This window comes from Lolium rigidum, chromosome 7 (genome assembly GCF_022539505.1).
Source record: "Lolium rigidum isolate FL_2022 chromosome 7, APGP_CSIRO_Lrig_0.1, whole genome shotgun sequence".
In the NCBI taxonomy this organism is placed as follows: Eukaryota; Viridiplantae; Streptophyta; class Magnoliopsida; order Poales; family Poaceae; genus Lolium; species Lolium rigidum.
The window spans coordinates 72,116,173-72,133,140 of NC_061514.1; the positions used below are offsets into that span (position 1 = coordinate 72,116,173).

Here is a 16,968-nt window from a genome sequence, read left to right on the forward strand (position 1 = left end):
AGAGGCTGCCATCTAGGCCCTACATCCCTCGGCGGTGCGGATTTGCGTTGACTCGGCTGGCGAACCCGAGAATTCGTGATGCACCACGTCCCGGGCCACCAGAGGAGACGTTTTGGCCGTTTTCGTCGGGCTAGGTGAACGAGAAAAAAAAGTTTTGACATGCGCAATGGAGAGACCAAAAATCGTCGGCCATGGTGCACCAGCAACCACGGTGCGACTTCAACTTCGTCGGCTATGGCAACTTTTGTTGTAGTGCTTGGGAGGTAACCCATGTTTTATTTCTGTAATTTTTCTTTTGTTGAGTCTTGGAAGTTGTTAACTCTATAATAATCTCTCTGTATCCTTTTTATTTCTTTTTTTGTGCCAACAATAGCCTCTAATAAGAAGAATGTAATATTTGAGGAAGTTGCTATCCTGAAAGCGAGTTTTGTGATGTCACCAAAAAAAAATTGTATTCTCAGCTCGAACGTTAGATTGATCTGAAAATATTTGAGCATATGCCTCGGGTTATTATCTAACTTTCATTAGTATTGCACTTTTCGATTTGAGCAACGAGAGGGATTTTTGAAAAAAAAATGGAGTCTTTACTGCTATTCGTGTTTTGACAGCGATGTACACTTACACTATTTGCATTTGCTCGTTAATATTTTTTTAAGTTGCTACGGTAGCTAATGTTTTAATGGACGTTTGACTTGTGTTAGAGCTCGGGCCAAAGTGGATTTGTTATCTTGGTTGCACTAATATTGCTAATGAAAATTGTGTGAAGTTTTGTATGAAGGAAGTTTTCAAGTGTAGTGAGAGAAGAATGATGTGATGAGATGAAGGATGGAAAAAGTTCAAACTTGGGGATGCCCATGTCACCCCAAGAGATATCCAAGAGGTACAAGCTGTCAGAGCTTGCGGATGCCCAAGGCATCCCCTTCTTCATCAACAAATATATCGGTCATCTTTCAAGACGCTATACTTTTATTGCTTCATATGCTATGTGTTGTTCTCGGAGCGTCTTTATTTTTATTTTTAGTTTTCTATTGTTTTGTTTGTTGTAAGCATATGGTTGGATCTCAGACATAGTTGTTTTGGAGAATGACACACTCTATTTTCATTGCATAGAACACTCTAGTTTTCACTCTTATTGTTCTGCGAGTGTTCTCTTTTAGCAATTACGTGTTTGAACTTTGTTTTCCGTTCTATTTTGTTCAAGAATCACTGTTAGTTTTCTTTAGTAAGGTATGATTGGCTCTCTGGTCATTATTGATTATTATCTATGAGAGTTGTTTCAAATAAATTGATTGGTGTTGGAGACGAGTAAAATGTTTCATGCTCATAGTGATGCAAAAGGAAGCTTCTTTAGACTGTGGCTTAGACTTTAGCATGTCATGTTAGATGTTATTTTAATCATATGCTTACTAGTTATTGTTGTAGCATGACTTTGTATCAAACAGACTGAGAGTGCTTAATGTGCCATTGAAAGAATCATGTGTTGTTTCCATCATACAAAGCATAATATTAGTGGTATTCTCCTTTGATGCTTTAATTGGGTTGAATTGGCACATGCTTACACCATGTTATGACTACAAACCGAGTCCAACTGAAGCCTCTATGATCATTTTTTTTTGACTTGTAATATCACTTTATGCTTTTGATTAATAATGTTTTGTCGCTATGCATGATTATGGCCATTATTGATCTCTTTAGTTGGTCGCTCCCAGCTCTTTGCTAGCCTTCGCGTCTACTAAGTATGAGATCTACTCATGCATCCCAACTCCCGAAAAACCAGAAGTTTGCCAATTGGTCCACCATACCTACCTATATGTGGTATTTTACCGCCACTCCAAAGTGAATTGCTTGTGTGCTACCTTTAAATCTTCAAAATTTATTACCCGTTTTGTTTTCCGTTTTAGCTCATGAGGACGTGTTGAATTCTTCATTATCCCTTTCATATTTATTTTGGCTTCACACCTTGACTAGCATGAATTATTTTCTAGTCCTTAATATTACAAAAGAAGCGAGGCAAGCGGGTGCCCAGCCCACTAAAATATAAATTGAACGCATAATCAAAATCTCCTAACATTATGTACTTAAGAAATCATGAACTTAGCATGTTCAAACAAAGGAGAAGAGGAACTTTATTGTTCTCACTATGGGAGCCGCTCTTGAAGCCATTAAACATGAAAGGATGATAGATCATTTGATGCCATTTGTTGACATAGACATACATACCTCTAAAATATTTTTTCAATCTAGCTTTATTCAAAATAAAAGCTCTAGCACATGAGTAATCTTGCTTCCCTCTCGCGTAGGGACTTTCTTTTACTTTTATGTTGAGTCTTCATCTTCTAAGTTTATGCACCAATTAAGAGAGCATAGTTGTCATTATGAGTATAATGTGCATAGTCCCAAAATTTATTATTGATTGATTCATAATTATGTTATTGCTTGTTCTCAAATTATTTGTATCTAGTCACCCTTTGAACTTTAAAGGTGTCCTGGCATTTATGTCTTGCTATTCCATAAAGGACAAGCTGAATACCACTTTGCTATGTTTTCTCTATGCTCAAAAACAAGCTAGTTGCTTTCGATGCATCATGATCTTTTTTTGAGTTACTTCTCATGTTGTAACATAGTTGCTAAGTTCTATTGTTATAATTATATCTATCATGCCTATGTTTAGAGTAATTTGATCTCAGGTTACAATGCTTTTACAATAACTTGATCAAGATTGTGTTGGCTGCATGTCACCTCAAAATTTAGTTTTGTTATCACTTACCTACTCGAGGGCGAGCAGGAATTAAGCTTGTGGATGCTGATACGTTGCCAAACGTATCTATAATTGTTGATGCTCCATGCTTGTTTTACCACCAATTTCTATATGTTTTGGTTATTACACTTCGTGGCAGCCGCAGCTCTAGGCTCCCCCGAGCTCTGGCGATTGTTGACAAGGCCGCTGCCCGCCGGTGGGTTTTGGCAGTCAACAGTTATGTGGTACAGTTATGCAGGATATGCTCCGCGTTGATACTTTCTCGCAGACAAATCCTAATGCGGTTAACCCCATCCGTGATATGCGTTTCGGCTGGATGGAATGTCTGCTAGAGACGCTCTAAACAGGGTTTGCTAAACCCCATCTGATGTGGGCATTACCCATCGGGTACCCGACATTAGTCTAGCTCACTTGGCCCAACTAGGGGCCTACGAAGCTTACCCAAGATCAAGGTGGGCCCATACGTTGGTTGCAAAGAAGGAGACCAACTAGAAGATGGATTCTTGACGAACAAGGCAAGAAGGCGTCAATAAATGAATGGATAGATTAGATATCAATGTAACCTAGTTGAGTTCGTACAGGACTCTCAAGATCTGGCCTACTATATAAAGGCTAGGAGAGGGCCAGCAGAACTCAGAAGAAGAACAATACACGCGAAACCACCGCAATCATAGCACACAAACCCTAGAATCCTTGCCTCCCGGTGAGTTGAACATAGTAGTATATCGGCTACCCCATTGTAATATGTTTTACTCGATAAATCAAGATCAGACAAGCAGGAAGTAAGGGTTTTATCTCATCGAGGGCCCCGAACCTAGGTAAATCTCTCTCCTCATTTGTTTCGTATCCGATGTCTCGTGTTAACCTGCAGGATTCTGTCAACCCTAAGCCCCTCATGGTGGGCATTGCCGAGGAGCTCCCTCTACAACTGGTGCCGTCTGTGGGAAACTTTCTGGTACAAGGCACTACATCGGCTGTACCGATCATGTCGGCTACAACTTCGTTGGCATCACCACCACCATCGGCTCCATCATCGCTGAACTCGGGGAACACGATTCGTTTTGGGTCCTTTGAGTTCACTCTGCACACCAGCGCTTCACGCTCGGCCTTCTCAGGCCTGTGCGGCGGGATGGACATGACGTTCGGGAGCGTCCACTTGCACGCCGACTCTGGATGCGTTCTTCGGCTCCCGGGCTTGATCGCTCCTGGCGCGGCAAAAACTACGACTTCATCGATAGTTATGTCTACTGCTTCATCGCCAATCGCGGTCGATCTATCGGTTGCACCATCATTCTCGATTCCAGCAACTTCGTCATCATCATCATCATGCCGTACCATGTCCACCATGTTTGTTGGGTCTGATGATTCCGGATCATCGGATCTGACATCATACTATTGCCTCAACTGCGACACCAGTCACGGACTTGGCTCGGACGCTTCACCGTTCGTCTGCAGCACCAAGTACTCCTCTGATAAAGAAAATATTGACAACTTCACCCCCATAGCTGCAACGCGAGCGGCTCATCACCAAATCTGCGTTATCCTCAACCCTCAGACATGAGAAGAAATCTCCGAGGGAGAGCGCACCCCGCGTGTCAATCGCGAGAGGTGACGAGATGGCGAGGACAGCGGCAGCAACGCCAAAAGCACTTTTACTATTTCCCAGGAAGAGTGGGATGCAGCTCGCAATGCCATAGTAAACAACGTCAGCCTCCCCGTCGGAGTATCTGCAGGTACCCTCAATGCCTACCACATTATTCTTGAGAAAAACCGTTCTCGGTTGGCCAAGGAGCAAGCCGACCTCGATCGACGCCGGCAGGTAGCCGATCTATCAAGTGAGCGGAGAAGGGGGCTATCTTCCCTTGGAAGTGCCTCCAAAAGCAACCAAGGGCCTGGGAGGTATCGCCCGCGCATCCCCCGCCTCTCAAAAGGAGACGCAAGGGAGATTACATCAAATCTCCCCAATTCTTTCATGACGATGGACACAGTAGTCATTCTCAAGCCCAAGACTGTTGAAGGAGCGACAACAAATCTTGCAGCCCATTTGATCAACAATCAACCAACACCCAACAACACAATGGCTCCAGCTCATCGGGGTGCCCTGGAAACTCTCGCGATTCTCAGAGACAAGCTTACCCCTAGGAAAGAGAAAGATACACACCACGGCAGCGGATCGCGGCATCGCTCATCATTAAAGGACGTCCGTGACGATATCACGCAGAGCAAAATTGATAACGCCCGACGCCGACGCGCTCCGTGTGCTAGCTTCGACAACGATGACTCTGAAGAAACTCAAGAGCATGATGGTGAGTTTCGCGGGGCCGATTGTTTGAGCCACAAGATTCAGGAAAAATGCCACCGAAAAGTATTAAGACAACACCTACCGATGCTGACAAGTACGAGGTCAGCAGGAGCAGAGGTCATGGATAGAAGACTATCTACAAACTGTGATCTTCCATAAAGGAAACCAGGTGGCCGCGATGCAATGTTTGCATTTATACCTCAAAGATTCGGCACAGGCATGGTTAAGAGGCTTGCCGAAAGGGTCCACGAAATCCTGGGAGGACTTAGTCGATGCTTTCGTCAAAAATTTCCAAGCTACATATAAGAGACCCGTTGGAATCGAAGAACTACGCCAATGCCACCAAAAGCTAAAAGAGTCAATGCGTGCATATATCGGGCGCTTCACCAAGCTTCTGAATGTTGCCGAAGAAGTCTCTGTCGACAGGGAAATTGACGCCTTTAGTGACGGCATTCGGCGGGAAGCATACATCGAATAACTAGGTCGAAAGAAGCCGAAGACTATAACCAAACTCATGGAAATTGCCAACAGTTGGGCTGATGGCGAAGATCATGTACGGAAGCCCCGCCCATTCAGTGACGATGAAGAAGACGAGTAGAAGCACGGAAACGACTTGGGTCATCGACGTGACCATCGCAAAATGAGGAGAGATTGTGGGTATGAAACCTTCAGCGACACCAATATTGTTGCAGCAGGATACATTGATCTACGCGATGACCGATACGACGACCGGCGCAGCGATCGACGCGATGATCGTCGAGATAGCAACCGCAGCGGGTCCAGAGCAAATAGAGGCAACTATAGGGATCGACCACCACGGGTGCCGGAACTACCATTTGCTGAGCAGCTGAACGCTCCCTGTTATTTACATGCACATATTGACCCGAAAGACAATATCAAGAAGTCGAGTCATCTACTCAGGAATTGTCGACAATTTCTCGAGCTCCAGAAGTTTTATGAATCAGCCAAAGGGCAAGCGTACCCGGCGGTACCTGGAACGTAGGCCCCTAACCCGCTACCAGCACCACAACATCAAGTTCAGCAAGTTCAGCTTCGGGCATCCAATGAAGCTTTTCCTCCACCTCGAGGACAAATGAGCATGATCCACAAAACCAGTGTCTCCACGAGGGAGATGAAGATCTTGCAGAAGTCACCATGGCAAATGTTCCCGAATTCATCGACTGGTCTGCACAAACCATCTTGTTTAGTAGAGCCGACCACCCGATGTCTATTCCGAGACCAGGACACGCTGCTCTGGTACTCGAAGCGCAAATTGGCGGATTCACTATGAGCAAAGTATTCATAGATGGAGGAAGCGGATTGAATCTCATATTCGCAAGTAAGGTCAAGGCGATGGGCATTACAGCTGATATGTTGCAGGAATCTGATACGGGCCTTCATGGCATTGTTCCAACCTTGCCAGCATACCCTCTCGGCGAAATCTCCTTAAACATCATTTTCGGAAAAATCGATAATTTCAGGAGGGAAAGACTCGAGTTCGAGGTAGTGAACTGGGAATTACAGTACCATGCTATCTTCGTGAGGCCAGCTTATGCCAAATTTTATGGTTGTACCTCACTATGCATATCCAAAGCTCAACATGCTAGGAAACAATGGAACCAATATCACGGTTCATGGAAACTGTTCTCGATCAGACAATTGTGACCGAGAATTTCAGAAAATTGCCACTAAATTTGGGATAAAGCAAAAAATCAAGACCCTGGATATTATCCCCAAAAAGTTAGCTCTTGAAGACAAGGATTCTAAACTCAAGGAGGAAGACAGCGCAAGAAGTCAAAGAAATAGCCCGATAATCTAGCTACATCAGTACCAGTTATCAAAGCTTTGGTGGAAGTTGTTAGTGCCTCGACAGAAGCCACTAATACTTTGGCAGCAGCTACCAATACCTCGACAGGAGCTATCGGCACCGCACTGGAACCTATCAGCACGTCGACAGACGTCGGCCAAATTCAAGGAGACCCTCCTCTTGCTTAAGAAGATGAGCGGTGGCATATATCTTTACCTTTTCCTAGCAATTTTACTTTCAATAAGGATTTTTTTTAGCCATAATAGTTTAGCTTACTCTTCCCTGCAAACTTATTAATAAAGTCCAAGTTTCATCCATGCAAGTTCTATTCCACATGAATTATCAATCGATTCAGGACACCCGAAAAATTCTCAAGATGTCACGCATTGTGACCATGGAAAAATTATAATACAGCATGCAAACTTGATAAAAAGTCGGGGGTTGTGTACAATGGTTTCCACAAAAACCTCGTGGAACATGCGAGTGCTGCAATTGATGGAAAAAAATACAATCTAAGAAAGACTCATGCTGGTACATCAAAAAAGTACCTATGCTACGAAGCCGATAGTGCACATAGTTCCCTCGATAGATTTGGGGGCTGCTGCCAAGAAATAAAAAATATACACATTTACGGTACTAGCAAAGTTGCGATTACTACGGGTCCCTTGGGCCTGCAACATGAGTTGATCACTCAATTTTTTTGATGCTGACGCTTTACAAAGCATCATAATACCGATGCCAAAGAGCTAAGCAAGCCAAAGCCTGCAGCTCAATCGACAATATTCAAAAAGCTGCCATCGGCACCTGAAGACACTCCTACAAAGCAACAATGCTATATAACGACAAAAAAGTCATCGACTTTAAAGATTTGCTCGTCTTCGAAAGCATCAAACATCAATATAAAGAGAAGTCATAGATTGAGCAAAAAAGTTACATTGTGTACACGAATAAACTTACATGTCAGGGTGCCCGGAATATTTGGAACAAATAGAAGTATCATCGACAAAACAATTGTGTCACTTACACAGATTAAGCAAAGTATCTCAGGCTACTCATTAGGCGCTTCAACTCCATAGTTTCCTTTGGAACTCACCTCCAATCTATAAACTATAATGGAGGCAGGGTGTCTGACGGCCGGGAAGTATTGGTTCACATCGGCACCAGCCTTAGCGATCAACTCCAAATCTAGTAAAGGATGGTGAGATAGCACGAACGAAAAAAGTTGTTTCTGCTCCAGCAAGAAGTTGACAACGCACCAAGGTGCGGACCCTTGCGGCGTTTCTAAAATTTGACATCAAGGACACCAACGTTTGAGGGCCCAGCTTGATAGGGAACATGGTTTTGTATATCTTGCTCAAGCCTGTGTGGCATTTTACAAAAAATCGGTGCACTGGTTGCACCCGATCTTGGAATTTGGCAATGATCGCAGCTTTTGACTTATTGGTTCAGAAGACACCTCGCTCATGAACTCGATTATTCTCCTCAAACAGGTTTAGAGAAATAACTAATAAAAAGGCGAGCAAAAGATCAGTCATCAAGAAGATGCAATTTCTAAAAAAGTGAAGAAGATGAGAGACTATCAAGTACTAACAATTCAAATTTTATGTGTCATTCTGCAGCTCGCTCAATGTGTACTGCTATGCTTCCATGGTCAGTTCACCCTTCTCCTTGATTACAGCCGCCATGGCATGGATGCCGATCAGGTCTTTTTTCCATTCGAGATATTCTGCTCCTCATTTGTTGCACAAGGCCAGGCTCAGAGCCAGCAGCCGAAGTACTTTCAACAAAAGGAACAACTGGTGTCACCTGTAATATAGCATAAAGTGCGTATATTCAGATAGAAAACATATGTACAAACATCAAGAACTTCAACTACTCCCATCGGGAGCGCACAGTTAAAAGCTAAACATCATTATTAGAAAGTAAAGAAACTGAAGCATTGCTAGCTCCAATTCATTACAAAACGAGGCTTCAGAAAAGCCATTGTTCAAAATAAGTATCAGTTACAGCTTGATAAATAAATTCTCTAAGGAGCTTGGGTTTGAATCGACATGCTTGGGGCAGCTCCACCACCAGATGACTTGTTGGCTTCTACTAAATCAAGAAGTTGCCACGCACACTTGCGCGCTGGCACGCTAAAAGGGCTAAGGTCAATAATCATCCCATCTTAATCTTTCGGCAGCGCTGTTGTGAGTGATTCCATATCGGCCTTGAAGTCATGCCCCATCAGAAGCTGGAATGCAAGAAGAGCACCGTAGGTACGAGAGGTATGTTTGAATACCTCGATGGTGCCCTCGATGTCGACAAAAAAAACATCCACAGATGCCCTAGAGTCTTGTCCTGATCTGCCTTCGGGAAGATCATAGCATGAAACCTCGACAATACTGCTTTATTCTTCTAAAGAAGGACTCGGAAAAGTTCGTCGGCGTCGACTGCAAAAGAAATAGCGTTGGCTGTAGAGTCGGTCGGGGGCTTGCCTACAGTATTTGTAGGGATATCGGCAGCTCCTACAAAAAAGTAGAGACAAGAACAAGAAATCAGTAAAGTTAAACGAGAAAGAAATTCGAAATTTTTGCAATAAATTACCCAGTAGGGCCTCGACAGATTTGCGGAGCTTGTCCTTCTTCTCCTTCGCATGAATATGGGCCTCCGCCTTTTCCTTCCCCTCCTCCTTCAACTTCCTGTTCAATTGGCTTAGCTCTTTCTTCAGTGTATCACCTTCTTGCCGAGTAGTAGCTACCATTTTGACTGCCTGGTCAAGTTGGGCAGAATTTGATTGAACGGCTTACTGAAGTCGAACATTCTCAGCTTCAAGGAGAGGGAATCCAGAGGCAAAGTCCTTTATTATTGATACGGCAGCTTGGATGGGCTATGATATGACACAAGACAAAGTCATTATGAATGTATTGAACCTTTTTTGAGCCTACATTCGACCGCAAGAACCAGAATACTGACTCGAGGACTAGTAGAGGAAGAATCATCAGTAAATATTAAAAATGTTACGGTACTTACGCGCCCTTCAGGAGCCGAAGGGGAAGAAGTAGCTGTTGAAGGTATTTCTTTTTTTCTTCGGGAGAGAAGGGGCAGCTAGTACTTCCTTTGGCGAAATTGGAACTTCGACCATCGCTGAAGCTTGCTTGCTGGAGCTGCTTCTTGCCTTCTTCGGATGAGGCTCTAGATATCCTTCATCACTACATAAAAATGTGTGTGGTCATCACAACTATATTGGTAAAAGGACGTAAATCTTGAAAGTAAAAGAGAAATACTTACGAGTCGAAGAGCAGTTCATCTTCTATGGCAAAACCGTCTGATGGCCTCTTTGGCGGCTAGGCAGCGGACGTCCCCGGAGCTGCACCAACAAAAACAACACGATCAGCATCATTGTCATGTTGACTCGATTCCGCTGTCTCGGTTAATTCATCTTCAAGGACTTTATGATATTTGGCAGTTAGGGCTTCGGGGTTGCAAGGGCTATTGTCCTCCTCTTTGGAGGTCTCGCTGTCTTCGGCTACTACAACATGTGATCCTACATTGCCAGTGGAATCACCATCTTTGGGTTCTCCCTCGATCTCGGATACCAAATGGTAATATTTAACAGTTGCAGGCACCTGTCAAAACAAGTGATAGCTTAGTAAATTGGAATGAAGATGTTAAATATGAAGTATCGGCACAAGCATAGAGAAGTTGAATATTACCTCAGCTGGTTGGTGAGTAAGTTCATATGGGCCTTGGAGGGCCAGCAAGGGGATGAAATCTTCCTGGCTAAAGTGAGTCAAGTGTCTGACTTCGTTTAACAATTCATTATCCGACAATTATGCGGCATCGATTCGAGTCTCATCTTAAGGACCCGAATACTGCCACATCTGGTGAGTTCTAGACATGACTGGTTGGATGTAGCGCCATAGAAATACAGCGACAACTTTAGTACCCATCATCGTTTGACCATCGGCATCCTTCACTTGTAAGATTCTTTCATACAATTCATCGTCTGTTACTTTTTCTTCGGCAGTCAGAATGTTTCTCCAAGATTTCTTTGGCGTTGCCTCTAGTACATCAACAAATTTTGCCAGTCTTGCGTTGTGTCCTGAAGACGGCTGATCCTTAAGACAGAACCACTTCGACCTCCAGCCTTAGACAGATTCTCTCATTGGAAAGTTGAAATAGTTGACTTCCTTTTGGACCACAAAGCCAACCCCACCAGTAATGTAAGGTCCATTGCTACTGTTGTAGTGTTTGATGAAAAAGATCTTCTTCCATAAACCCCAATGGGGATCAATAGCAAGGAAAGCCTCGCAAGTAGTAAGGAAGATTTCAAGGTGAAGGATAGAATTCAGGGTCAACTGCAAAAGTTGGATCCCTTATGAAAGCAAAAGACATCGGAGAAACTCGTGCGTTGGCAGAGATAATATGTGGAACAAAAAAGCAGCAAACATGACAGTAAATCCAGCAGGAGGATTTGGACGGGAGTCTGAACCTGGAAGGCGAATGTCTCCCTCATTTTTGGAGATCGGGCTGAGGCTCCGCGCCTTCTTTACATCACGTTTAGTCATGGTGGCTGCAGTCCAATCACCCGGAGCATCTCTGGCGGTGGCAGCAATGGCTTTCGAAGTAGTTCTCTTTGGTACGGTTGTGGCGGCCTTCGAGCCGGTAACGCTCGTAGCAGCGCTAGATGCGGCGGATCCCTTCTTCTTGACCATCTTGGCAGAGTTCTTTAGGAGATTTTTGGTGTTTTGGGAGCGGAAGTGATGGGGCGCACTAACAACAGAGCGCAAGAGCAAGGGAGGAGGAAGAAGATGGCAAACGAAAGATGAGTAAATCCCTAGGATCCCTTTATAAAGGAAAAGTTACTTTAGAGTTGAGCCAATGGATCCATACTATATAAAAATGGATGAAGGTCCGCTTGAACACGTGTCACAGTAAAAGAAAAACTAGGGTTCCATTACCCCCACTACGCGCGAGAATCGAGGAGGTGCTTTGGTTAATGCGTAATGATCGGTCATTTCCAAAACTGACCGCGCAGACAAAGGATGGGCCTGCAAGGTCATGTCCCTGCAGTCTCGCTATTGCGGTTGCCACATCATTTATGATGTCATCAGAGTTATCGACTCCGCATAATAGAGCATCCAAATAAAAGTGACACCCGAAGGAATCTACAGCTTTCAGTTACTCGACTTAAATCTACGCACGGTTGCAAACATCCGTCCCTAGAATCAGGGGCTACTCCCATCGGGAGCACTGGACGCACACCCGATAAAATAACAAAAGACATCAGTAATCAAAGAAGAACGAACCAGAAGGTTCCAGCAAATCCAGGATCACGCCCGAGGACATTCTGTGTAGGGTAGCAATTAACCAGCATTGATTTATCAAGTAAGGCTGGGCTCGTCACTTTAATCCCTTACGTATGATCAATTATTCGTCTTCACCCGAAGTCTTAGACGACCCGGTATACTAAAAGTATCGGGTGATAGAAGAGGCTCAAAAAGCATTGGCAGCAAGATCTTGGAATAGTACAACTTGAGTCTCCGCACGGTTGTAAACATCCGTCCCTAGACTCGGGGGCTACTCCCATAGGGAACGCTGGACGCGCACCCGATATCAAAGGACTTCAAATCTACAATGAACATGAAGACTCAATTTTCTTCGGCTAATCAAGACATTCAGATGTGGGTAATAATAGTCCCTGCCCAAAGCTTCGCTTTGGCCAATCACTCGGGGGCTACTGATGTGGGCATTACCATTCGGGTACCCGACATTAGTCTACCTCCCTTGGCCCAACTAGCGGCCTACGAAGCTTACCCAAGATCAAGGTGGGACCATACGTCGGTTGCAAAGAACGAGACCAACTAGAAGATGGATTCTTGACGAACAAGTCAAGAAGGCGTCAATAAAGGAAAGAATATATTAGATCTCAATGTAACCTAGTCGAGTTCAGATAGGACTTTCGAGACCTGACTTATTATATAAAGGCCAGGAGAGGGTCTGACAAACTCAGAAGAAGAACAATACACGCAAAACCACCGCAATCTTAGCACACAAACCCTAGAATCCTTGCCTCCCGGCGAGTTGACCATGGTAGTCTATCGGCTACCCCATTGTAATCTGTTTTACTCGATAAATCAAGATTAGACAAGCAGGAAGTAAGGGTTTTACCTCATCGAGGGCCCCGAACCTGGGTAAATCTCTCTCCCCGTATGTTTGGTATCCGATGTATCGTGTTAGCCTGCAGGATTTCGTCAACGCTAAGCCCCTCATGTTGGGCATTGCCGAGGAGCTCCCTCGACACCATCTTCATAAAGAAGTTTGAGAATCTATTTAGCAAGGACGCCATGTTCTTGACGTCAAGGTCATCAATCCCAAGCCTACCTTGATCTTTATGGCGGCAAACAACACTCCACTTAGCCAATCAATATTTCTTTTTCTCAAATCACCTTACCAAAAGTATTTTGATCAAAAGCAATTCAATCATTATAAGACTCCTTTTAGAAGTTGGAAAAATAATATCATATACAATAGTATGTTGCTTAGTACCGAATTAATGAGAATCAATCTTCATCCCAAGAATAATAGTTTCTACTTTCACGCCATGCCATTATCTTGTTCATGTCATAAAATTCTTTCGAGTGCAATTTAAGGCACGCAAGATTGTAATTACTCCCTTTGTTTATTAATGTAAGACCTTTTATCTTTTTGTAAGTTCACTTGTTTTTATTTGTATATCTATTTTACTTTTTGTGTGTAGGTTCACTTAGTTTGCTTATGTATCTAGTTTACTTCAAAATGTATAAAGAATCTTACATTAGTGAAGAGAGAGTATGAGGTTAAAGACCTGAGGCAGGCATGGCTAATCAAGTCATCATCGGATACGACAAAGGATTGACAGGTAGAAACAGTGTCACGAGGCACGCACGCACTAACGTTCTTCATTGTGCTCCAATGAGTGGTGCATACCTGTCCTGGATCCACCACGGTGCACCGGCTGACATCACCGAGCACAACGTCGCACTAGTAGCGGGTAGATTATAGCCCATGGCTAGCTACCACTCACTCACTCACTCACCTCACCTCCCTATAGCTAGCTCTATATATAACCCAGGTGGTTAACTCACAGGCTAGCTCCATTACCACCTCAGGCAAAACAACAAGACAGTAAACAAGCTTCGTCGTCGTCGAGGTAATTGATCGGAGTCCGAGACGAAGCGCCCAAGACCGACGAGTATATACATATCGACCAGCCATGTGCAACAACAGCAGCGCCGGCGGGGCCATAGCAACGACCCGGAAGGGGCCGTGGACGGAGCAGGAGGACGCCCAACTGGTATGGTTCGTGCGCTTGCTCGGCGAACGCCGTTGGGATTTCTTAGCTCAGGTCTCAGGTTTGCGCGGTGGCGGGTGATCGATCGAACCTGAGCTCGGGGAACTCCATTAACCAATCTCTCTCCTCCTCCTCCGCCTCCCCTCCGGCGTCTCTTCTCGGCTGTGCTTGATATGCAGGTCTCCGGCGCACCGGCAAGAGCTGCCGCCTCCGGTGGGTGAACTACCTGCACCCGGGCCTCAAGCGCGGCCGCATCACCGCAGAAGAGGAGCGCCTCATCCTCAACCTCCACGCCCAGTGGGGCTCGCGGTGGTCGCGCATCGCCAGGAAGCTCCCCGGACGCACCGACAACGAGATCAAGAACTACTGGCGGACGCACATGAGGAAGATGGCGCAGGAGGAGAAGACCAAGAAGAAGGGCACATCCGCCTCCTCTCCGTCCTCCTCGTCCACGTCCGCGACGACATGCTCGGCCTCCGCCACGGCCACGACGTCCTCGGCGACGACCACCACTGACGCGCTGCAGGAAAGTACCAGCAAGGTTCGCGACGAGGCCGACGAGGAGGCCAGCACGTCGGCGTCGGCGAGCGAGGAGAAGAAGGCGGTGCCGTACTGCACCGTCGTGGAGATGGACCAGCTGTGGAACGAGATCGCGGCAGCCGACATCTACCCCGATATGATGATGAGCTGGGGAGGCGGCCACGTGGCCGTTGCCGCCGCTGTGGAGGCGACGCCGTCGTCGCCGGTGTGGGAGTCCTGCGCGGATTACTCGCTGTGGAAGATCGACGATCAGGAGTACTACAACACGATCTATCAAGACGCTCTGAATTGACAGGGCTTAAATTTACGCTACGTCCTTGTTCTTAGTTGTACTTGTACTGCGTTGCACTATTTGTAATCTGTCTAAATTATCATGCATGTAAATATAAGTAGAAATTGAGTTTGAGATTATATCTGCTACCTTGTAGGTACATGTGTAAGCGTGTAATCACCAGATCCGATACAGTACTATATATTGCAAACTTTCTGAAGATTTTGTTGCAAACACTTGGTGTATACATATAGCACAAATGAAAAAGAGCATAAATACAGCTTTAAATATGCAAGTAGAGATCGATCAATCATCTGCACCAGAAAATATATATTCCAAGATACCATCACGCAATTGCATGGGAATCCATGCATCTCAGAAAAAATTGCATGGGAATCTACTGATAGAACCCTAGCCCCAACTCAAGTCAAGCAAGCAACTTTGCTAGATCAAAAGATGCTCAGATCAGGAGGCCAGCTGTGAAGGGATCGAGCTAGCTAGAAGGGATTCCATCAGGCCATCACCATGCCTGCCATTCGTGCAGGTCTCTTTCAACCTTTTCATCACATCCACCTTTCCATTCCTCCAATAACCTGTTCAAATGATCAAATCCCATCTGGTACAGTAACTAATCTTTTTCATCTCAAATGCGGATTGACCAATGCGTGATCATATCTACACCGGGGCCGACGCACGAGTGCTGAAAAATCGCGACGGGTACAAAAAAAATCTATCTATCAGTGATTTTAGATAATCAATGGGAGAGAGAAGCCGCTGGACGTCTGCATTTTGAGAGGTTTACAGTCCAGCGCAATTCTATTCCATTACTAGCCATAGCATATCCCCACAGGTCATGCAAGTTGGAACAAAAGGTAGAGGGATAGAAAGGCCAAGTGGCTTGGTGATAAGGCGCGAGATGAATAAAAAAGACGGCGGAAAGGTGGTGATAAGGAGGAGGATCACCTTTCTTTCTTCTTTTGGGGTTGCTTTGGCCCTAATCCTGATTAACCTGGCATTATCTCTGTGGTTTCTTTACCCCCACTTGCTGTATCACCACAAAAACAACCGTTGGTGAGAAGTGCCATCAACTAGTGTGCTAGTTATACCCCACATGCACCATGATCTCACCTCTGTTAAATTTGTTCCCCATTGTCCAAACGTTGCTCCTGAATTCTTTTATCTTCCTTGAGGAATTTTCAGTCGATTCGGTCTCTTTTTTCAAACGGACGACACATGCCGTCGGTAGATAATAAATACTATGAATCTTTGACTGGCGCCCTAGTTAGCTTCTTTTCTGCCGGTACACTGAAAAGTAGATGCTGCTAAACTTCTCTAGGAATTTAGCTTTTATATATTATTAGATGAAAAAATTGTGTACTGCACCCAATAATTTGTTTGATGATTCATTACCAATGTGCCATGCAAAAAAATAATTAAAGAAATAGGCAGTGGAACATGGATGTAGGCGCAACAGTTTATTCAAAACTTGAAAAATACCATTTAAAAGTTTTAAAAAATTAAATAATATTTTACATGTATATATTATCTTGATACTTACTCTTCCAATTCTCAAGGAAAAATACGATTGTTTATGACCTACATAAAAATGACAAAATATGCAAATGACACTATAATTATTAGATTTGTCCTATTCAAAGAAATACAGATTTTGATTTTCTGTTTTTCGTGTAGGCCACATATGGTCGTATTTTCACTCGAGAATTGGCACGTGCAAGTATTAAGATAATATGTAAATGTAAAAATTATTTCAATTTTTCTGAAACTTTAAATGACATTTAAAAAAACAAGTGCGTCTACACTCATATCCACCAAATTTTTGTCCCGTTGCCTACTCTTCTTCTGTGAGACTCCATCCAAATCCACCACTTACTTGTTGGTTGGTGTTCCATTCTGTTATCTTAGACTATGCTGCCTTCTTCAATTCCATTCTTCGTCTCCCTAGTCGAAGTCTTCT

General features: G+C 44.4%; 1 protein-coding gene across 1 annotated transcript; it reads left to right on the forward strand.

The window, feature by feature from the left end:
* Nucleotides 1–13,941: 13,941 nt before the first annotated feature.
* LOC124674406 (transcription factor MYB59-like) lies at nt 13,942–15,133 on the forward strand. The gene is made up of 2 exons (XM_047210455.1): nt 13,942–14,243; nt 14,362–15,133. The coding sequence occupies exons 1-2, from the start codon at nt 14,105–14,107 to the stop codon at nt 15,012–15,014; spliced, it is 792 nt and encodes a 263-aa protein (XP_047066411.1). The 5' UTR covers nt 13,942–14,104; the 3' UTR covers nt 15,015–15,133.
* The last annotated feature ends 1,835 nt before the right edge of the window (nt 15,134–16,968 follow it).